Genomic DNA, 24,158 nt, shown 5'->3' with positions numbered 1-24,158 from the left:
GAAATATCTTTTAAAGCATATCAACAAAGCTAGGTGTATTTAACAATTTACCTTATTTCTAATTGTTTTATACTAGACTGTAACTGCTGTAAGCGCCTATCTGATGCTTCCTCTCTTCCTCTGGCAGACATCACATCCTCCTCCTAGAAAATAAGGAAACTAGAAGCTTACTTTGAGTATGTGAAAATTCAATACACCATTATACAGCATAAAAAAAACAGTTCATGCTATAAAGTTATTATGCTATTAGCATTCTAATACGTACGTTAAAAGAAATAATACAACTTGGAAACAAATCATGTGTATAATAAAAAGGAGGGGGAGAACTTTATCGTCAATCCTGTATTAATAAAAAATACTCAAAACAGTTATTACACAGAGAGTTCTACCAATATTTCAAACTATTTCTATAGTGCAAATCTAACAAAACAAGAGAGGGATTTCTATGCAGATAATCTGCCTTCAGAATAAGCTCTCTTAACTATATTATACTTCTCATTAACTATCAAGGTAATCACAGGGTCTTTCTTCGACATAGTGATGCTTTGACCTATATTAATACATTTTATTTGTATCATCTTTCTAAAGAAATTTATTGTTCATCTTTTCCTGCTTTATGTGTTAACAAATAGTTTTTATGTTCAAGTGATCCTCCTGTCTCAGCCTCTCGAGTACCTGGGACTATAGGTGCATACCACCATGCTCAGCCTAGCAATGCCATTTTAATTACTCTATTGCTTTTAGCTATATTTGTTTGAACTATCAGTATGCATCTTGAACTTATTCCAATTTATTTAGAGTTAATATTTAGATAATAGTTCAGAGAAAACACTGGAACCTTGCAACAGTGTATATCCATGTACGATCCCAGTCCTGAGTGCCATAGTAATACAGCTGCACACTTTACAAATCCATCAAATACAGTGTTATCAGCTCTGCTATGAGCAATCATCTTTTAAAAATATTAAGGGAAAAGAAATATATGTATACACATTATTTCATATTTGCCATTTCTGTTGCTTTTAATTTCTTTTTATATCTGAGTTGCCATCTGGTGTCATTTCCTTTTAGCCTAAATAACTTCAGAATTTTTTGAATGCAGGTCTGCTAGGGACAAATTCATTTTCGGTTTATTTGAAAATGCCTGCATTTTGCCTTCATTTTTGAAGGATAATTTCACTGAATATAGAATTCTTAGTATTTTTTTTTATTCCAATACTTTCTGTTTATTGGAATTACTATTCCAATACTTTCTGTTTCCATAGGGTTTTTTTTCTCCCCTCCCAGCTTTTATTTTTGGTTCAGGGGGTACATGGGCAGGTTTGTTACATGGGTAAATTCTGTGTCAGGGTGTTTGGTATACTGATTATTTTGCCACCCAGGTAATGAGCACAGTACCCGATAGGTAGTTTTTCTAGTCCTCACCTTCCTCCCATCCCCTACCCTTAAGAAGGGTCAGTGTCTATTGTTCCCTTCAGTGTCCATTTGTTCTCAGTGTTTAGCTTCCACTTATAAGTGACATGCAGTATTGGGTTTTCCGTTGCTGAGTTAATTTGCTTAGGATAAGGGCCTCCAGGTGCATCCATATTGTGGCAAAGGACATGATTTCATTCTTTTTATGGCTGTGTAGTATTCCATGGCATATATGTACCACATTTTCTTTATCCAGTCTGCTGTTGATGGGCATCTAAGTTGATTCCATCTCTTTGTTATTGTGAATAAGTGCTGTGATGAATATACATGGGCATGTGTCTTTATGGTAGAACGATTTATATTACTTTGTTATATATATCCAGTAATGGCATTGCTGGGTTGAATGGTACTTCTGTTTTGAGTTCTTTGAGAAGTCTTCAAACCTCTTTCTACAGTAGGTGAACCAATTGCCATTCCCATCAGCAGTGGATAAATATTTCCTTTTCTCAGCAACATTGCCAGCATCTATTATTTTTTGACTTTTTAATGATAGTTATTCAGAAGGGTGTGAGATAGCTATTCATTGTTGTTTAGATTTGAATTTCTCTAACGATTCATAGTGTTGAGCAGTTTTTCATTTGCTTCTTGGCCATGTGTATATCTTCTTTTGATAAGTGTCTGTTTATGTCCTCTGTCCACTTTTTAATGTTATTTTTTCTCTTGTAAATTTGTTTATTTATTGATGCTGGATATTAGACCTTTGTCAGATGCATAGTTTGCAAATATTTTCTCACATTCTGTAGGTTGTCTGCTTATTCTGTTGATAGTTTCTTTTGGTATGCAGAAGCTCTTTAGTTTAATTAGGTCCCACAGGTCAATTTTTGTTTTTGTTGCAATTGCTTTTGGAGTCTTCATCATAAAATCTTTGCCAGGGCCTACATCCGTAAGTGTTTGCACAGTTTCTTGATCAGAACTCAGACATTAATCTTATCATTGTCTCTCTGTTCAGGTCATTTTTCTATTGCTACTTTCAGGTATTCGCTTCATAATTGGCTATCAGTATCGTTGTGATGTGTCTCAAAGTGATTTTGTGTTTACTCATTGAGATTCTTAAATTTCAATGTTGTCTACCAAATTTAGGATATTTTCAGCCATTATTTCTTTTAATTTTTTTCTGCTCCCATCCCCCTTCCTTTGGCAGTTCCAGTTACACTTATGTTGTATTGCTTCACATTATTCTACAGATTCTGAGCTCTTGTTCATTTTTCTTCAATCTTTTAAACTGTCTGTTCTTTGGATAGGGAAATTTCTATTGATGTGACTTCAAGTTTATTGATTATTTCTTCTGTCTTTCCCAATCTATTTTTGAGTCCATCTAGTGAAATTTTTATTTCAGTCGCTGAACTTTTAAGCTCTAGAGTTTCTATTTAAAAAATTATGTTCTAGTTCTCAATTAAAATTATCTATCATCTTCCTAGAGACTTTAATTTAAAAACAGATTTTAATTCCTTGAACATATTTATAAGGGCTGATTTGAAGTCTCTGTCTGCTAAATCTAACAGATGGATCCATTTAAAGTCAAAAGTTTCTATTGGCTGCCTCCCCCAAAACCTCCCCCACAAGTATGGGTCGTACTTTCCTGTCTAGTAATTTTTGATTGAAAACTCGATAGTGTAGATAATACACTACAGTTACTGTTTTGTTCTTTTGATCATTTATTTTTTTAGTTCAAGTAGACAATTACCTTGTGTGGCCTTGAAATTTGAAATCTCTTCCACATACAGTATGCAGCAGCTGATATCTGTAACTAATTCTTATTGCTTTCCACTATTGCTTTTATAACTGGGCCCTAGGGTACCTTCTGTGCCTACATAATTTGAAGATCAGTCAAGATTTGGGCAGAGGTAGGGTTCATCCTCTTTGTGGTTCCCTTGCTTCTAGAGATCCCCCTGTAAATTCCAGCTGCTCTTTCAGCTTTGGGCTTTGTCCTCTGATACTTCAAGCAGTAAGGAAAGCTTCAGTATTCTGATGCATCAGTTGCACAGATTTCTCGTATGTATTCAATTATAAAAAGTAGCAAATTCAAATATCTGGTTCCATACATTTCTGTCTTTCAAAAGTAGATTTCTCTTGGGTCTCTGCCTGCTTCTTCACTGGCCTCCCTGGGGTCCCTACCCCACTCCCATATGTGTAATTTAGTTGTCAGGCATGAATTTGGTAAGATTTTATACTCAGAATTTGGCTCTCACTTTCTCTGTGTGTTTCTCTTTCTGCTAGTATTTCTTCTTTAAATTTCCAACTGCTTTTCTAGTCCTAAACTTTGACCTTGGGTACCTTAAGCCCATACTGAGTTGTTTTCTGAAGTCACAGCTGTGGGGTTTGGGAGAACCGTCAGGCCAGAAATCCAAAAATGAACAGTTTTTATTTCTGTTACTTCTTTCTGTTTTGGGTGCTTTCTAGTGTTTTTAAAAATTTATCCAAGTTTTAAACTTGTTAATTATGGGAGGGTTCTTGTAACACTTAAAAAACTCTACCATTATTATAAATCTATCATCAACTTTTTACAGATCAGGAAATAAGGCTTAGATTGTGATATAGCTAATAAGCCTTAGAGAGAGAATTTCCAATAATTTTATCTATCTAAAACTAAAGCCTGACTTTTCCTTGATATTCTTCTGAAATTTCTCTATTTCATATTAAAAAGAACCAGAGTCTGTTATATCAATAAATATTTTAGTAAATAACATAAAATGTAGTATTAAATGCTTGTTTTCCAATGCAAACAACCAGTTAACTGAAGCTTATCTTGCATTAATTTGCATTTCAATAATGATGTGCTTAGGTGTGATTATGATGTTTTATTAGGCTACAGAGAATGGAAATAAAAAATTCTTTATAAAGTTGTTTCCAATATTATAATGTAGCTTCCTACTTTCATATTTTATATTTAAGAGTAATAAAATAATTAATTCATCTTCTAACAACCCTCTTTAACATCTAATCCAAAATAAATCAACAAAATAGAAGGAAAACTAAGGAACAGTATCTATTTGTCTTAGAAATAGAAAATACCTTCTTTTTCATCTGTCCCTGCAGATCTTCAGTCACATTAGTTAACTCTTCAACTTTTGCTACAGCAACTCTTAGATCTAATTTGGCTTGTCTAAAAAATAAAGTAAATTAATAAACATTATTTTCATAGACCATTAAGAATAAAAAATTACAATAGAAATCTAAACTTGGTAAAATCAATTCTAACTCTTGTGTATCTAAAATGGATCCATGGAACAAATTTTGAAAGATTCCTTTATTACTAATGAAATGTATATAGAAGAGACTAAAGAGGAAAAAATATAGCTGAATGGTGAAGGGTACAAACTAGAAGTCTTGAATGCTTTCTTTGGATAAATTATATTATATACCAAAGTAATTCAATACATTTCTTGAAAAAGTACTTTATCATCTTGATATTACCTAATAAGAGCTCTAGTGTACTAAAAGGAATATATTTATGTCTATAATATCTTTATAGAGATGGAGATATATTGCTGATTGGACATTCCATGAAAATGAACTTAAACTTCAATACCTCGATCATTGTGCAAACACCAGAAGTTGTATTACGTAATCAATTAACATAAAACATTTGTCCCACCATAATACAATGCTTATTTTCTTCAGAGACTAGTGGCAAGAATGAAAAAGACAAGTTGTTTTGAACATTCTAATAGAATCAAATAAGTTTCAATATCTGCTTGACTCCACATGGAAATGATTTTAGAACAATAATACAAGACTTTCTTAAACAGAAAAAATGATTTTTAATATTGTAATTAAGCACTGAGTGTGAGTATAAAATACTTTGATTATCTAAAGAACATACGTTTTTAAGAAGAAAGATATTTTAATGTAGGAACTGTTCCCTATTTATTTCTTAATTGCATTTTATGTATGTATCTAAATGTAAATCATACTTGTGCTATAAAACTTACAGAAATTACTTGATGCAAAATTCACAAGTAAATGTCAATTCATTTGCTTTTGACTCTTTGTCTTTACAACTACATAACTTATATAGTTATAAATTTCCTACAGTAGAAAATACAAATCTGATAATAGCTGATAATACCTCAGGTAGTTATTAGTGCCAGGGACTGTTTCACATGCTTTGCAGTCATCTCACGTAACACTCATAGTAACTGTGAATTAAGGCTACTATTAAACTGAGGTAGAGGAGGCAAGGTTGATATAGGTTTACCAATATGCCCTAGGATTCACAATAAGTAATGAAACTAGTATTTAAAGAGTCCTCTATAATATACTGTCTACCCCCAAATAGTCCTAATAATATTTTATATTATGAGGTATTTAAGAAAATGTTTTGCTTTAAATTAACCAAGATTATAGAAAAAATCAAACAGGCCAGGCACGGCGGCTCATGGCTGTAATCCCAGTACTTTGGGAGGCTGGGAAGGGTGGATCATAAGGTCAAGAGATCAACATTATCTTGGCCAATATGGTGAAACCCCATCTCTACTAAAAATACTAAAATTAGCTGGATACAGTGGCACGCGCCTGTACTCCTAGCTACTCAGGAGGCTGAGGCAAAAGAATCACTCGAACCCGGGTGGCGGAGGTTGCAGTGAGCAGAGATCGCACCACTGCACTCCAGCTTGGCAACAGAGCAAGATTCTGTCTCAAAAAATAAAAACAAAAATAAAAATAAAATAAAATAAAACAAAAATAGATTTTTTTGGTTCGTTTGCAAAATGATTCACCAAAGGACAAAACAAACAAAATGTAAAATCTACTTCAGGCTTAGAGATGATTTCAGGAGTATATCTATAATCTAAATCAACAAATGATTCTACCAGTTATAAAATTCTATATATTTTTAAGGGAAAAACTTAAGGAATAAGTATTTAAGTGGTAAGGATAAAACTGAGAAAACTCTTAATAAGCATAGCAACCATACTGATTTGGTTTTCTTACCTTTAGAAAGGTAAAAAAATATTGCTTGTTCTACTTGTTTCATGGGATTGCTGAACAAGTAAAAATAGATAATGTATATTAGAGTGTCCTATAAACTGTAAGCAAGGTAAGGTCACAGCACAATCAAGAAAAAAAAAAAAAAACTATTGGAGACACAGGAAGCAAGGTACAATGTGGAGAACACTAGAGGCGGGGACCCAATTCTGTCACCAACTAGTAATATAGCTTAATGCAATTCATTTGACCATGCTGGGTGTCTCAAAGACCTCATGTACAACAGAGGTGGATTAGGCAATTTGCCAAGACCAAACTTCTGTAATTAGATTCCTTCCTCATTTTAATCTAATTTGCCTGAGTCTATTTCTAAATTGTCTTTCAATTGTGTACTCCTTTTGCATTCTATGGCCCAACCTTTAGCTCCATTATCACTCATAAGACTATTTCAACAGATTCCAAACTCATCTCTTCACTGATGGTCACCTCTTTCATTCACTCTTTATATTGTATGTTATCTGTTAAAAAAATTCATCTAGTAATAAAAATTCCTATTGAACAATGACTCCTGGATTCCATACTCTTTTGGCATGAAGTCTATACACCTCTACATGGCGTATGAGGCCAGTCAACATCTAGCCTCAAAGAGTCTCATCTCTTGCTAATTATCCCCACGTAATTTATGTTCCAGGCATATCAGAATACTCACTCACTGTTTTTCCTAAACACATCCTTGTTGCTTTTTTTACATGTATGATTAGACTAGTCTTCTCTTTCTTTTTCTAACAAATTCCTTAATTTTGACCTAGCTCAAAAGTCTTTCATCTTCATGTCTTCACTAACTTCTTAGCAAAAACCCTGTATCTCAATACTTATAATACACAATACTTTATACATTATTAATTGACTACACTGTATTGTAATCAATATTACAGAGATTCTCCTGGGTGGAACTGTGAGATTATAAAAAATATAGAATATAAGATAATTAAAAGCAAGAATCTCATTTTATTAATTTTTAAACCCTCAGGAGATAGATACCTGGGGCATAGGAGACAAGTAAATAGGTCATAAATGAATGAGAGGGCAAAAGGAAAGGTGCGGAATGCGGGGGGGAGGAATAGTGGGAGGGAGAAGGAGAGGGAGAGGGAGGGAGGGAAAGAGAGGGGGAGTAGAGAGAAAGAAAGAGAGAGAGAGAGAGAATGTTACAAGTACAACTATATCTTGATATTTTACCTAGATCTTGCACACCCAATTTGATATTCAAGTGTGAAAAATCCTAGAAAAATAAATTTGTGAACAATTCTCCCAAATATATATTATCTCATATTCCTTCGAAACAAAGTTTCCTGCTACATAACTAAAAAGAAAAAAAAAAACAAAAACCAGGCACTGGACTTAGACTTAATTTGGAAGTCATTATAAAAAAAAAATTCTGAAAACATTTATTATATTCACTAAAACACAAATACTATTTTTTTGGGGAGGGGAAATAAGTAGTAGCTTTAAATATATTGTTCATTCCCACATTGTTTCATAGAACAGTTAGAAAATAAGTAAATAGTTCTTTATATCTACTTTTGGCATGAAGTGTTGAAAAAAATTCTAAAATAAAAGGCAGAAGGCCTGTCTTCTAGAACTGACTCTACTGACGCAAAAGGTATATGAACTGGGCCAATCACTTAACCTCTCTGAGTCTTAGTATCTATAAAATGGAGATAAAAACAATTTTCCTACATAGCTCACAGAATTATAAAGTTCAAATAAGTTAATGCATATTAAAGCATTTTATAAATTTTACTGTAGTTTATACAATGCAACTATCATCATCATTTTGCCTTTTATTAGATTAAATTGTCAGGGACTATGTAGTAAAGTATTAATTTACAGCTGGACTGGGAAAGCTCTGGGGATGCCTGAATGTCTAGCCTTGATTCTTAGCCAGTATATGAACAGTGGGATTTATGATGTGCTGTTTAAAGTCTGAATCTTTCCTGGCAGCCTGCAAGTTGATTTGTTTGCTGATGATTTTCATCGGGCATAACTAGGTAGCCAGGCTAGGCTACGTGATAACAGTGGCAAAAAAAAAAAAAAAAAAAAATTACCCTGATGGGAATTCCTGCCTGGGGCTCTCCTGAAGCCAAGATTCACTGCACAGATCTTGGTGGCTCAATGTGGAGACAAAGTATGTCTGTGTATAAGTAAAGACACTGGGGTGCCTGTGCCTGAATGTGTCCTGGATGCTATATGCTTGCCTATGTCCTTTTTCTGGCTGCACAATATCCTTTGGACTTTAAATAAAAGCCTTCTGTAAGTATGCTCTATGCTGCAGTCTTGTGAGATATTTTAAATGTCTAACTTCTAACATTTTTGAAGGAACTAACAAAAATAATTCTAATATTATTTTATGAAAGCTCAATAATTATGTTTATACTAATTACAGGCAAATGTTTTAGATATATGTCTGCCTGTGTATATAATTTTATAAAAGTTAAAAACAGTTTAACAAAAAATTTTGATTAAAAAAACATAACTAGTTAACTATTAACAATCTTGATGTCATTACTATCCAAGGATTTTATTTTTGCTTCAAATAAATATTCTAAAAAGCATATTACTTTATTTTCAGGTAAGCTTGTTAATCTACTTTATATTCCTTGGATTTTTCATTAATGTATTTTTTGATTGCTTATGATATTAAACAGATCTGAATGAAATCTTTTAAAAAATAAAACTTTGTTAAGCAAAATTTAATCAAGTATAACATGAAGGATAGGATATAACACTAGATTTAAATTATACCATTTACTTAGACAGAAATTCAAATGCTTTAGTTATCAATACAGTTTTTTGAGACTTAACATCAAGTACAATGAGTCTATTTTAAGACAAATTTTTATCTATTTCTTCCTGCACTCTCAAAGGGAATCCTAGAAATGTTTATAATACTCTTTTGCACACAATGAAAAATAGTAAGATTCGGAGAGATATAAAAGCTAGTTTTTACTGATTTGATAGATATTCTTAATCTTTTCCTTCTTTAAAATAAAAAAAAATGCATGCATTAGGTACTGTAATAAGGACTTCTATAATTACCCAGTATAATAAAGCCAATCATTTATACTTAGAAACTTTAGAAAATCCTCAAACACAATTTTAGACAAAGCTCTAAACTTTTAAAATCACTACTGCTTTTAGGAAATTGAGCAAGTAGCAAAAGTGGATAAAGTTTTATTTCCATTTTTTTTTCTCTTCCCAATCTTTAGTGGCAGTCTAATAATGGAACCCATTCAAATACAGAAGGCTTCTGAAGAAATTCTAAAAGCAGTGGATATTATAATCCATACAATGAGCTATCAAAACTTTCTAAAGTAGTGGCTCTTCAGTCTTTAAATACTTCATTTGTATATTATTTATAAGACACTTGATGTTAATTCAAAATTATATATAGTTTTAGGTAATTCAAAATTCTAATTTCTATGTTAGATATAATTTTCTATGATACTAGCAGTAGTGTCCATACTTTATGTATATGAAAGTGAGCTTTTTGCAACTAATATGCATACGGTTTTTCACATCATATATGGATAGGCTCAATTTGAGCCTTATTTATTCAGAATGTCTGCAGGAAGTATTTGGTCATCTTCGTTTTTCAGAATCTCTACAAGGGATTCTGATGTATATTCACTGTCTTAGATTTTACAAAATGACTACACAATTGACAATTTACTCTTTTATAAACAATGATTACAAGTATAGTCTGAGAGTCATGTAACTTTGGGTAACACTGACAAAGTGCAGAAAATATTAATTCATACTCCATTATTAATCAGACTATCTAAATCTCTTATGCAATGGACATTGCAGGCATTTAATTCACGCCTGCAACGTTTGAGTTGCTACAATAATGTGGTACAAAACACACAAAGATAGGCATGCTATAGTAATCTTGAGGAAGGCCACAAAGCAAGCATATGTTAAACAACACAAAAGATTAAAATAAAGCATTATGATTCAGAGTATGTAGCACATTTACATTTAGCTAGGAGAATACTGAAGTGGGAAGTATTTAAAACAAGAATTGGCAGAGGAATTACATATCTCACAAGGGGAGACAGAGAAAGTTTTAGGAAGAAACAAGATAGCACAAGCATAAAGGTAGGTAAGTGTAGGGCTTATTTAGGGAAGATGAGAAATAAGACTGTAAGGTCATGGGGACTACAATGCCAGCGACCTTAATTGACAGTAAGTAATCTATATCAATTTTAAGGCAAATGGGGAACTGTACCAATAACGGTATTAGAGCTATACTTTAGAAATTTAAAGCTGACATTTGTGAAAAAGAAGACTAGAATGATAGTTCTGTCTCTGTAACCAATATGTTTTAATAAATGAGCAAGAGGGAGGAAAAGTCTAAACCAGAGTGATGATGCCAATACTGAGAGAGATAGTGTAGATTTTACAATTGCAAGGTTCTTTGAACTGACTGCACCATGGACTACACCATGGTGACTCCTGTGACCCACACATACTCCCGGAGCTAGAAAGTCTGAGTCAACTTTGTGACACTGGACCCTGCCGCCTGACTAACCAACCTTGCAACATTCTACCATTGTTCCTGCCTCAACTGAAAAGCCAATTTTGTCACTCTGGATCTTGGACCTTGTGACACCCACCCCTGGCAACACCCCCCTGGCTTGCAAAAACCGTCCTGAACTGTAACTTCTGTACCTTTCCACTGCCTACCCCAAACCTGTAAAACCAACTCCTATCCCATTCACCCTCCGCTGACTGTCTTTTCGGACTCAGCCCACTTGCACCTGGGTGAATAAATAGCCTTGTTGCTCACGCAAAGCCTGTTTAGGTGGTCTCTTAATTCAGAGTGTGCTTAACCACAAAGAGAATTTAAGGGATTCCGTGCATTCATTCTTTGAACAAATAATTATTAAATGTTTATAATATGCCAAATACTGTGAATATAGTTTGGACATGCTGAGCTTTAAGTGCTGGTGCCTCATCAGTTTTTGTTTGTTTTACCTGTTTGTCAGGAATCCTAGAGTTATTTTACTGAGCACCTACATGTACTATACTAACTACTGTCTATTGAGCACGTACATGCACTATATGAAGCCCTGTCATCAGCACTGGTGATGCAGTGGTAAACAAGGAAGATAAAGCCCCTGTCTCATAAAGTCTATGGCATAATGGAAGGAGACAGACAACAAGTATTTCAGTGAATCAGGCAATTAAAGAAAGTAACAATGTTAAAAGAAGATGATACAAGGGAACAGGAAAGACATGGGACATCTGTGGTAGAAATATCTGAGCTATAACCTAAAGGATGATGATGTAAACTGAAGAAAATTTGGGGTAGAAGAATTACAGGCAAAGATAATTAAGAATAAATGAAAGAAGATGAGAAAAAGAAATGATAATTAAGCCAGATCTATCATAGAGAAAAAAGTGTAAGATAAAGTCAGAGAAGAAGGTAGAGGTCAGATCACATTAAGGGCCTTCTGGATATAGTAGAAATTTTGGAATGTGTTCCAACTGCAATGCAAATTCACTGGAGGGTCCGAAGCAGGTAAATGATGTGATATATTGTATGGAGAATGAATTGCAGTGGAATAAGAGTGAAAGCAGGTAGACTAGAGACAAGACTACTGCAAGTAAGAGATGGTGGAGTGGAGGTGATATTAATGATGACTGTATAGAGTCAACATGACCAGAAGTAGAAGTGAAGCAAAAGAAAGCAATCAAGCAAAATTCTGAGGTTTGATGATGGCATTAGCTAGTAAGATGGGGAGGCCCTCTACTCCTTCAATTATAACCATTCAACTTCTATACACTTAAATTCTGAGGTTCCATGTATAAGATTTCTTTTTTTAAAAGGAGTTTACTGTTAAAAAATAAAAAGTTTGAAAAACACTGACCTGGTAATTCAATTATGGAACTCAACAAAGTGATCAAGGTCAGAGAGGTGTACTTAGAAAACAATTTAAACTAAGAGTTTAAATTGGGTAGGATAGATACGATCATCTAGAGGAAAATCAAGTCACATGGTTAGAAATTTAAGAAATATATACTTTTTGTAGGTAGGATAAGGAAATGGGGAAAGCAAAATAAGCAAAAAAAAAAAAAAGGATGAACCCTGGAAACCATCATTCTCAGCAAACTGACGCAAGAACAGAAAATCAAACACTTCATGTTCTCACTCACAGGTGGGTGTTGAACAATGAGAACACATGGACACAGGGAGGGAAGCATCACACACTGGGGTCTATGGGGGGGAACTAAGGGAGGGACAGCAGGAGGTGGGGAGTTGGAGACAGATAACATGGGGAGAAATGCCAGATATAGGTGATGTGGAGGAAGGAAGCAAACCACATTGCCATGTATGTACCTATGCAACAATCTTGCATGTTCTTCACATGTACCCCAAAACCTAAAACGCATTTAAAAAAAAAAAAAGGTAACAAAAGTCAGAGAAGAAATCATGGCATAAACACAAAAATCCTGGTAGAGAAATGTTCAAGAAAGGAAGAAAAAATAATCAAGGAAAATCAACAACCAAGGAGAATGAGGGAGGCATTTTTTTTAAGGCAAAAAGGGTACTAGTAATTCTTGACAAGAATAGATAGGTGGAGCTGATTCCAAACTGAAGAAAATTCCAAAAAGTGGCTATAACAAATAGATTCTTCCAAGCAACATCAAAGAATGGGAAGAAGAAAATATCTGAAGAGTCATCAGGGAGGTCTATATATCTGAGGTCTTAAAAGAACCCTGCAAAAGAGAAACTAAGATTTCAAAAGAAAAAGAATAGAACTGAAACAACACATAAGAGAGAAAAGAAAGAATTTGGGGTTGTATAGTTGGCAAGAAATGGGGCTGGAACATAACAGAAAGAGGGAGAAAGAAAATGCTTCCTGTGGTCCTAGAAATTACAGCAGCAACAACAAAAGGCTGATTTCCCAGGTCTCTGGAGGTTAATAATCAACTACTTATTACAATGTTAATATCAACTCCTAAATCTACTATCAGATAATTTGTAAATATTGTAATATCCTACCTACATAGGTTGGATACTAAAGTAGAAGGGAGGTGGGCAAAGACAGCAAGTTATATTACATTGCAACACTGCAAGGAACGTCATTTCATTTTCATTATAGCAATGAGGAAACCGAGGTTCATGCAGTTAAACAACCTACCCAAGTAAATTACCAGTAAAAGGCTGCTTTGGTCTGAATAGCTCTGTCCCTTAAAAATTCATAGTTGAAATCTCATATAAATACAACTTTCATATAACTCTCAATGTAATGATATTAGGAGGAAGGGCCTTTTGGGAGATGATTAGGTCATGATAGCAGTGTCCTGAAACATGGGATTAGTGCCCTCATAAGAGAGGCCCAAGGGAGCCTTATTTGCTTCTTTTACTGTGTGAAGACAAAGAGAGGTGTCATGTATAATCAGGAAACAGTCCTTCACCAGACACCGAATCTGCCACTTTCTTAACTTTGAACTTCCCAGCCTCCAGACTGTAAGAAATACATTTCTGTTGTTTATGAGCTATTCAGCATGTGGTATTTTGTTATAGCAGCCCAACAGACTAAGACAATGGCAGAGCCAGAATAAAAAACTAGAGCGGACTTCAAAGCCTATGCCTTTTAAATTTCACACCACACAGAACCATATTTTTAAGGACAGGTGTACAAATGTAGAGTATTTGCAAAACAAAGGTATAAACATCAATTAAAATATATTTTGACAGAAAACAGTAATCTACTTTTAGAGGCAAAAGTTTTGAACAATGATGTTATGGATTGTTTTATTCTTGCCAGATCCCCCAAACAAGAAATGTTAATATTAATTAATACTCTTGACCAGTGTGTTCTAGAAGTCTAATAATCTTCTGTCTCTTAAAAGATTGAGAGGAAAAAATATAAACATTATTGAATAAAGGTGACAGTAATCGCCGTAAATAACATTAAAGTAAAGCAGTGTGAAGAAATAGAAAACTGACAGCAAAGCCCTATTTCTTATCTTAAAACCTGTTTTCCAGGCTCAGAAAACTAGCTGCCAACACATAAGGAACTGTCTGGCAATTCTATGACTAAGCACATCTGCTCAGGGCCATTTCTCACATGGGATTGTTTCCAAGACACACTATGAATCAAAACTAGTGATCCATGAATTCCAGATTTCCATAGCATTTTTATAATAGAAGACATAATATTATTCAAATTGGAACATGAAACATCTGAGAAAAATCTGTTATCTCAGCTAAAATAAAACTATTACCTGGCAAAAATATATGCCTTTTAAAAAATATGACAGTATATGAAAATTATTAGCACATACATTTTTAAAGAAAAAAGTATGCTATGCATTTGTAAAAAAGATTAAAAATGAACACAATATACACAAACTGTGATTTATATAATTTACTTTTTCAGGTTTAATATGATACAGCAATATTAAGAATTGCATTCCTATCACATCAGCTCTGATGTTCTTCAATAAAACCACTTATATATAAGTAATTTTGCTATCATATTTTAAAGATGTCCTGGAATTTATTCCATATTTAAATACAGAGAGAGCACTAAACGTTAATACTTAAGCCTAGAGGCACCCCCAGTCAAACTTTGAGATTATTTGTAATAAAAACAGATTTAAAAGTCAATATATCTTAAAGGCTGAATCTATAATGAGAAACACTAAAAATCTTTTTAATTCATTGTGTAAAACTTCTATTAATTATATTAAAATGTTTTTTTCAGGTGTATTGTTTTGGAATTCAAGCTTCTAAGTGGTCACACATTTCTGTATAGCTGAAGGAGATAAAATATAATTTTAAAAAATAATGACAGCTCAAGAAAACAATTGTGCCCTGAGAGGTCAAAGAGCAAAGGACACAAACAGAAAATCCACATGAATAAATTAGCCTTGTCTCTCCAATAAAGTGCAATTTAATTATTTAATTAACTGACTAAATCACTAAAAAAACTGTTTTTTGAGCACCTGCCATATGTCTAGCACTGTGCTAGATGATGGCAAGATAAAAAAAATCACCAAATCATAATCCATACCTTCCAGAAGCTTAAATACTAGTGTAGAGAGATAGATTTGTAAACATTTAATAAAGTGTTGAAAATGCTGGGACAGCAAAAGATATCAGACCTAACCAACTGCCTCTTGCTTTTAACCTCCAAACTCTCCTTGTCCATTCCTGGACATAGGCCGAACTAACCTTGGGAAGAAATTTAGTTTATAGTTTAAATAATAGCCATTCCCAAAAGTCAGACTGTTCTTGTCAAATGAATAAAAGGCCACCAGCCACCAAATTAGGATGAGAGGGACTGGGATTCTAAATATTACCAGCCATTATTCTGGAGGTCCTATGATTTGCAACTTCCCCAACTACTCTTAAAGGTAACATCACTATTGTGAACCTAAGATCTGCCTTTTGAGATGTCTTTTCAGGTTTTTGCATTTCTGACAACTAGACGGCCCTACCTGGACCTGCCAACCAGGTCTGTTGCCCCCACCTACGAACTGACTCAGCATAAGAGGACAGCTTTGAGTCCCTATGATTTCATCCTTGAGCCAACCAATCAGCACTCCTGACTCACGGGTTCCCTACCTGCCAAATTATCCTTAAAAACTCTGATCCCTCAGTTTTCGGGGAGGCTGATTTGAGTAATAATAAAATTCGGGTCTCCTGCAAAAAAAAAAAAAAGAAAGAAAGAAAAAAATGCTGTGACAAATGTATGTGCAGTCTACAGTTGAGGCACAAAGGAAGGAAGCATGTTTGGTACTACAGAAGACTGTTATGTCAAGCTGAATAATTTGGATTATATCCTATAGGTTTTTAGTAGCCAATGAAGGGAAGTGACATGATTAGATATATTTTAGAAAGATCACTTTGATAACAATATGAACAAGGAAGATGGGGGCAATAAGCTAATTTGGAGGTTACTTCTATATCTCAGATGAGAAAGTGATGAAGAAGTGAAAGACCAGAGAGACACTAAAAGCCAAATTAGAACTCACATCTTGTAATTGCTAATCTAGTGAGCTTCTAAGCCAGGCTCTCAGACAGTATTCACAGCAGTAGGGAAGTCAAGTAGGAGAGCTGATTGGATAAAAAAAAATATGATGAGTAGATACTTTGATTTTTGACATCTGCCTGGAAGATTCATTTGGTGTGAACATTAGGGCCTAAAGATTATAAATTGAGGTTAGAGATTGATAAAACTAGTTGCAGCTTTCCAAAGCCTAAAACATCTTAAGTGTTTAATTGTCCATGAGCAACTTTGCCATAATATTTACTGACAGTATTCCATAGCTTAACATTAAGCAGTTCAGAGTTGTATACATAAAACTATACTTGCTTTTCCTGCCACAGATTTGAAGGAACATAAGGATAAACAGATGCTTCTTTTAGGGAAGACGGTGTTGCTTTCAAGTATGACAGATTCTGAATGATGGGCATATTGACATTACCAGAATTTAGGTTTTGAGATGCTCTATATAACCATGCCAAGAATAACTAAATTAGAAACTCCTTAAGCACTAGAGTTGTTTAACTTTGTACTTATACTGAAACATATTAGTTTCACTTGTTGTCTGATAGTGTGGTCTAAAAAAGTTAAAATCATGTGAATTTATAATTAAAGCTTTAATCATATTTTATTTTGAGAGTTTTAGTTTTTTCTTTTTTGTTTTTTGAGATGGAGCCTCACTCTGTCACCAGGCGAGTGGTGACAATCTCGGCTCACTGCCACCTCCGCCTCCGGTTGAAGTGATTCTTCCGCCTCAGGCTCCTGGGTAGCTGAGACTACAAGCACACCACCACGCTCATCTAATTGTTGTATTTTTAGTAGAGATGGGGTTTCACCATGTTGGCCAGCATGGTCTCTATGGCTTGACCATGTGATTGGCCTGCCTCGGCCTCCCAAAGTGCTGGGATTTTGGGAGCCACTGCGTCCGGCCTATTTTGAGAGTTTCTAGAGATACCTTTCCATAGCAGATAAACCTCTTCAGCCTATTTTCTTAAGAACCTTCATTTACCTGATAACCCTGACCCCTCCAGTTATGTATAAAAGTAGTCATATTGCTGTTTCTCACAGAACTTTTGTTACTTCCTTTTTGCCTTAGATTATGTTTCTCATAAAATTTATAATTTTTTAAACCTAGCTAAAACTTGCCTTCTCTGGGAAGACTTCTCTCATTCATTCTACTAGATTTTTACTCTTTTATTCTTGTGAACCTATTCAGTATTTATTCATTTAAACCAAGATTTATATTGTTATTCCAGAGGTGCATTTTTGTCCTATATATTTATTTATAATATATATCTAACTGAGTTATGATGATAATTATTTTCCAACTCTCATGTGCTCAGATTTTATGCCTGCCTTGTAAAGTCTTTGAAGGGAAAGATTGTCATTTATCTTTTTGGGAATAACCAATGTTATCTTTGTAAAAGAATATGCTAAAAGACTGAAGTTTTTGCTAAAACTAAAATAAAGTGTTTGCACAGGGGTCCTTATTAACTTCTCATCAGAGTGGCATCATCAGAATATTTGTTAAAAGCAATGTTAGCCAGCTGGCCGCAGTGGCTCAGGCCTGTAAACCCAGCTCTTTGGGAGGCTGAGGCAGGTGGATCACCTGAGGTCAGGAGTTCGAGATCAGGCCGGCCAACATGGTGAAACCCTGTCTCTAATAAAAATACAAAAACTAGCCGGGCATGGTGGTGGGCGCCTGTAATCCCAGCTACTGGGGAGACTGAGACAGTGAAATTGCTTGAAACCAGGAGGCAGAGGTTGCAGTGAGCCGAGATTGTGCCATGGTACTCCAGCCTGGGCAACAGAACAAGACTCTATCTCAAAAAATAAAAAAAAAAATAATAATAATAACTTAGCCACTAAGGACTTGTCTCATTAACAGACATAGATACTATCTTCATATAAGGAGCTTGAAATTTGTCAAATCAATTTATTTTATATTCATTGAGAACTTAAAAAAATGTACATCTGTGCTCTGAGGGTAGAAGCAGTCTTTATAATAAGTTTATGTATAGTGTGATAGCCTCAAAGTTGTTTCAATTTGACCTATTTCATCTCATGCACACTTTTGTAGCTTCGACAGTTTCTATGGGAATGAAATCTCATTAAATTTTTCTAGCTCAGAGTTCTCCTGGTTAACTCTACCCACATGGCTCAGAGGCACCTGAAATGCAACAGGCTCCAAACTGAGCTTATCATTATCTTCTCAAATCTTTTCTCCATATTTGTGAATTGTACCATCCAATTCCTGATTCAGAAAACTAGGGGACACCATAAAATCCCTTCCTTCCCAACTCTACTCATCATATTTTTTTTTATCCAATCAACTCTCCTACTTGACTTCCCTACTGCTGTGAATACTGTCTGAGAGCCTGCCTTAAAAGCTCACTAGATTAGCAATTATAAGATGGGACTTCTAATTTGTCTTTTCCATGAATTTCTTGTGCAACTCTGGAAAAGACAAATAGTTCCTAAGACTTTGGTTCACTTTTGAGTTTTTCTATAAAATTAGAAAATTAAACTAGATGAACAGTAAGATACCCTCTAGCAATAAAATTTCATAATTCTTCCCCTGTACTTTAGCCCAATATTATGAAGTTCTGCCCATTTTTTCTACATAGATTTTTATATGCATTTTTATTCCCTATTTCCATTACTATAATTGTAGGTCTTTATGAATCAGTTTCCTTACTTATCCTTCCAAGATCTATGCCTTTTAATTTATCCTAAATATGCCAAAATTTTATATTCTTTTTTCCTTCCACTCTTCTCTTAACCTTGAATGCAAAGTTGAATTTTTACACTATTCATTCCATGACCTATTATCATTATTAGCTATAAAAGATGTTCTCATTTGCTTATTTTTGTTTTCTTGCTCATTCCCAATCTCTTTGTCATTCCCATCCATTTCATAAGTTCACATTAAAAGGTGATATATCCTCGGGTATACACATTTACTGGTAAAATATATATTGTTATTACACCCATGTTTTTTATGCTATAGATCCATATATTTTACTTTTTAAATAGAAACATTGTTTCTAGTTCTACCCATGCTGCTGTAACTACATCAACTACATTTTTGTCTGTAAATATGTGTTTCTAAATGATGCAAGTATTCCACAGGATGTAATTTCCACATTTTTCTGTTCATTCCCCTTAGTGATAGATACCTAGGTTGCCTTCAATTCTCTACTTCCACAAATAGCCTCATTCCACAGAGCCAATCATTAACTTGAAGTAAGGGTCTATCATTTCTGGGAATGGTACTTTATTCTCTTATAATACATATACATATACACTACATATATATGTAATATATATAAAATTTTTATTACATACCGATTATAAGTATATATATGGATATAGCCATATACATATATTGATGATCAATACACACTACTGTTGAAAATATTTAAACTGTATCAAACTGTAATGTTTTGGCCTTCTTATTATACTCCACATTTTTACATTGATTGCTGAGTGTGAGGTAGTATCACATTGTTTTTACTTGCATTTTTCTGATGGCTGTAACTTTTGAAATACTTATTCCTATCCTTTGCCTAATTTTCTATGAGTTAATTATTTTTATTGATACTTAATCAGTTAATGTGTCCTCAACACTAATCTGTTGTCAGTTACAATATATGCATTGTAAATGTCTTCTCATAGAATATGAGCTGTCTTTTCATTTGACTTACATTGTTTTTGTAACAGAAACCAAACATTTTAACATATTCAAGTAAAGAAATCTTTTCTTTTTGGTTTGTATTTAAATCTTTTATATGCCTGGCTAGTTTTAATTTTTGTGGAGATAGGGTTTCTCCATGTTGGCCAGGGTGGTCTTGAACTCCTGACCTCAGGTGATCTGCCTGACTCAGCTTCCTAAAGTGCTGGGATTACAGGAATAAGCCACTGCACCCAGCCTAAATCTTGATTAAGAAATATTTCCTACACTGATAAGTGTAGGAAAGACAGTTTTTCATTACCTACAAACTGTCCCCAATCCCAGGCAGTGCAGATGGCAGAGAATTTGTGCACTAGGGAGAGGGAGAGTGAAGTAAGTGCTTAAATTTGCATTAGAACTCAGTGCTGCCCCATCACAGTGGAACACAAACAACATAGGCTAGAATTCCACCAGCACCCAGGAAGGGAACATTTGGACCAGCTCTAAGCCAGAGGGAAATTCACTGTCCCAGTGGGTGAAAACCAAGTCTCTGCTGGCTTCACACCACCGACTAAAGTACCATGGGCCTGGAATAAATTTGAGTGGCACTCAGGTCACAAGGACTGCAGTCTTAAGGCAAGCCCTGGTCCTGCACTGATCTCAGAGGCAGTGCACTTGGGGTATAACCCAGTGTGACCAGCAGTGGCAGCCAAGGGATTTCCTGTGTCACCACTTCCCAAATTCCAGGCAGTACTTCTCCAAGAGAGACTCACTCTGCTTGGGGAAAGGAGAAGAAAGAGTATAGAGGACTGTGTCTTACAACTTGAGTACTAGCTCAGCCACAATAAAATAAAGTGCCAGATTCTAGATTTTTGCTCCTGGACTGGTTTCTAGACTCACTCTATGCCAGAAAAGAATCCACTCCTCTGATGGGATGGACCCCATCCTGGCAGAATTCACCCCCTTCTAACTGAAGTGGTCCTGGGCCTTGAATAAACATCAGGCAATAGTGGCTGCTGGCCTTGGGTTAGCCCCAGTACTGTCATGGTCTGCAAGGATTCAGGTGTAACTCTGTGGGGGTAGTGGTAGCTGTGGTAGCCACGAGAGTGCCCAGATCACCTCTCCCCAACTCCAGACAGCACAGTGCACAGAGAGACTCCTTCTGATTGGGGAAGGAGAGTAAAAGACTTTTCCTGCTTACCCAGGGAATTATCTCTCATCTTACCCAAGTCTAGCAAGGTTGTGTATGTAGAAGGCTGTAAGAGCTGCAGCATTCCTAGGCGTAGGGCACCATCTAGTTCTGAAATGGCTGCAATAATTGCAGGCTTGGGTCACAACACTCCATTTCTCTTGGATTTGTGGAAAGGCGTCTCAAGAAGGAAGGAGACAAACAAGCCAAGACTGCAAAAATTGTAAAAAATACCTAACTCTTCGTTGCTTAGATATCAGTGAACATCCACAAGCATGAATAATATCCAGAAAAACATGACCTTACCAGATGATCTAAATAAGGCACCAGTGTAACCAATCCTGGAGTGACAGACATATGTGATCTTTCACACAAGGAATTTGGAATCTCATCAGAAATTTGATAGAGATTAAAATAATTTTTTAAAAGTCATGTAGAAATTCTGGAGAGGAAAAATTCAGTTGAAAAACTGACAAATGTATCAGTCTCTCAAAAGCAGAACTGATCAATAAGAAGAATCAATGAGATTGAAGACAGCCTATATGAAAATACACATAGGAGAAAAAAAAAATGAAACACCCCTACAAGATCTTTAAAACAGCCTTCAAGGGGCAAATCTAAGTTATTGGTCTTAAAGAGGATGTACTAAGAGAGATGGGGGTAGAAAGTTTATTCAAAGAAATAATAATAGAGAACTTTCCAAACCTACAGAAAGATATCCAGGTACAAGAAAGTCAAAGAACACCAAGCAGATTCAAACCAAATAAGACTACTTCAGTACATATAATAATCAAAATCTCAAGGTCAAGGATAAAGGATCTTAAAAGCAGGAAGAAAAGGGAAGCGAATAATATATAAAAGCAAAATTGTATTTCAAACATAAAGGAGAAATAAAAACTTTGACAGAAAAAAAAAAAAAAAAAAAAAAAAAAAAAAAAAAAAAAAAAAAAAAAATTAAAAAAAAAAAAAAAAAAAAAGCCAAGGAATTTTGTCAACACCAGCCCTGTCTTACAAGAAATACTAAAGGGAGTTCTTCAGTCCAAAAGAAAAGGGTGTTAATTAGCAATAAGAAATCATCTGAAGATATAAAACTCACTGGCAATAGTAAGTACACAGACAATTACAGAATATTCTAACTCTGGTTAGACTCCTTTAATTGTAATTGTGGTGTATCAACTACCAATATCTTTAGTCAGAAGACCAGAAGACAGATCCCCCCAAAATAATAAATACTACAACTTTTTAAGAGATAAGCAACATAAAATATACGTAAACGGAGACAACAAGTCAAAAAGCAGGGGGGCAGATGAAGTTAAAGTGTAAAGTTTTAATTCTCTCTTTGCTTATTTTTTTCTTTATAATCAGAGTTAAGTTGTCATCAGTTTAAAACAATTGGTTATAGTATTTGCAAGCCTCATGGTAACCATAAAACAAAAACCTATAATAGATACAAAAAACCTGAAAAGCCAAGAAATTAAAATAAACTACAAGAGGAAATCACTTTTACACAAAGGAAGACAGAAAGGAAGGGAGGACTGACAATACAACCAGAAAAGACGTAACAAAACGTCAGCAGTGACTATTTACCTATCAACAACATTAAATGTAAATGGACTAAATTCTCTAATTAAAAAAAGAGTAGCTGAATGGATAAAAAATAAGAAGTAATCATATGCTGTTTACAAGAAACTCACTTCATCTATAAAGACACCCAAAGACTGGAAATACAGGAATGGAAAAAGTCCATGCAAACAGAAGCTCCAAAAGAGCAAGAGTAGCTATGCTTATACCAGATAAAATAGATTTCAAGACAAAAATTGTAAAGAGAGTCAAAAAGTGTTATTATATAATAATAAAGGGGTAAATCCCACAAGAGGATATAAGAATTGTAATTATATATGCACTCAATGCTGGAGCATCCAGATATATAAAGCAAATATTAGAACTAAAGATAAAGTTAGACACCAAAAAAATAATAGCTGGGAACTTCAACACCCATCTTTCAGAATTGGACAGATAATCTACATAGAATATCAACAAACATCAGATTTAATTTGCACTATAGACCACACTGACCTAATAAACATTTACAGAATATTTCATGCAACAGGTAAAGAACACATATTATTTTCAGTATACGCAACATTCTCAAGGACAGAGCATATATTAGGCCATAAAACAAGTCCCCAAAATTCAAACAAACTGAAATCACATAAAGTATCTTTTCTGACTGCAAAGGAATAAAACTAAAATTAATTAACAAGAGGAATGTGAAAACCAAACAAACAAGAGGAAATTAAACAATGTGCTCCTGAATGACCATTGAGCCAATTAACCATAGAAGGAAATTTAAAAATTTGTTGAAACAAATGAAAATAGAAACACAATATATCACAACCTATAGATACAGCAAAAGCAGTATTAAGAGTGAAGTTTATACAACAGACACCTCCATCAAAAAGTAGAAAAACTTCAAATATACAACCTAAGGATATGTCTTAAAGAACGGGAAAAGCAAGAAAAAACCAAACCCCCAATTAGTACAAGAAATAATAAAGAGCAGAGCAGAAACAATGCATGAACAAAGTGAGGTCAATATCTCTGATGAAAATAGATGTGAAAATCCTTAACAAAATATTAGAAACTGAATTCAGCACCACATTAAAGAGATCATTCTTCATGATCAAATGGGATTCATCCCAGGGATGCATGGATGATTCAACATATGAAAATCCGTAAATGTGATATCTCAACAGAACAAAAGACAAAAACCATAGGATCATTTCACTTGATGCTGAAAAAGTATTTTATAAAATTCAACATCCTTTGTGAT

The 24,158-nt window shown here is 34.5% G+C and overlaps 1 protein-coding gene across 1 annotated transcript in view; it reads right to left on the bottom strand.

Annotated features, from left to right (window-relative positions):
* Positions 1 to 24,158, bottom strand: part of SCLT1 (sodium channel and clathrin linker 1) — a 231,598-nt gene that overhangs the window by 88,068 nt on the left and 119,372 nt on the right. The window contains exons 10-11 of the mRNA XM_017537647.2: positions 4,486 to 4,576; positions 52 to 143 (exon numbers count right to left, since the gene is read on the bottom strand). Coding sequence (XP_017393136.1) covers positions 52 to 143; positions 4,486 to 4,576 — 183 coding nt within the window. The remainder of the gene's footprint in view (positions 1 to 51; positions 144 to 4,485; positions 4,577 to 24,158) is intronic.

Source organism: Cebus imitator, unplaced genomic scaffold, assembly GCF_001604975.1.
Source record: "Cebus imitator isolate Cc_AM_T3 unplaced genomic scaffold, Cebus_imitator-1.0 Scaffold105, whole genome shotgun sequence".
Classification (NCBI taxonomy): domain Eukaryota; kingdom Metazoa; phylum Chordata; class Mammalia; order Primates; family Cebidae; genus Cebus; species Cebus imitator.
The sequence above is the reverse complement of the archived record's forward strand: the minus strand, read 5'-3'. Positions and strand labels throughout refer to the sequence as shown.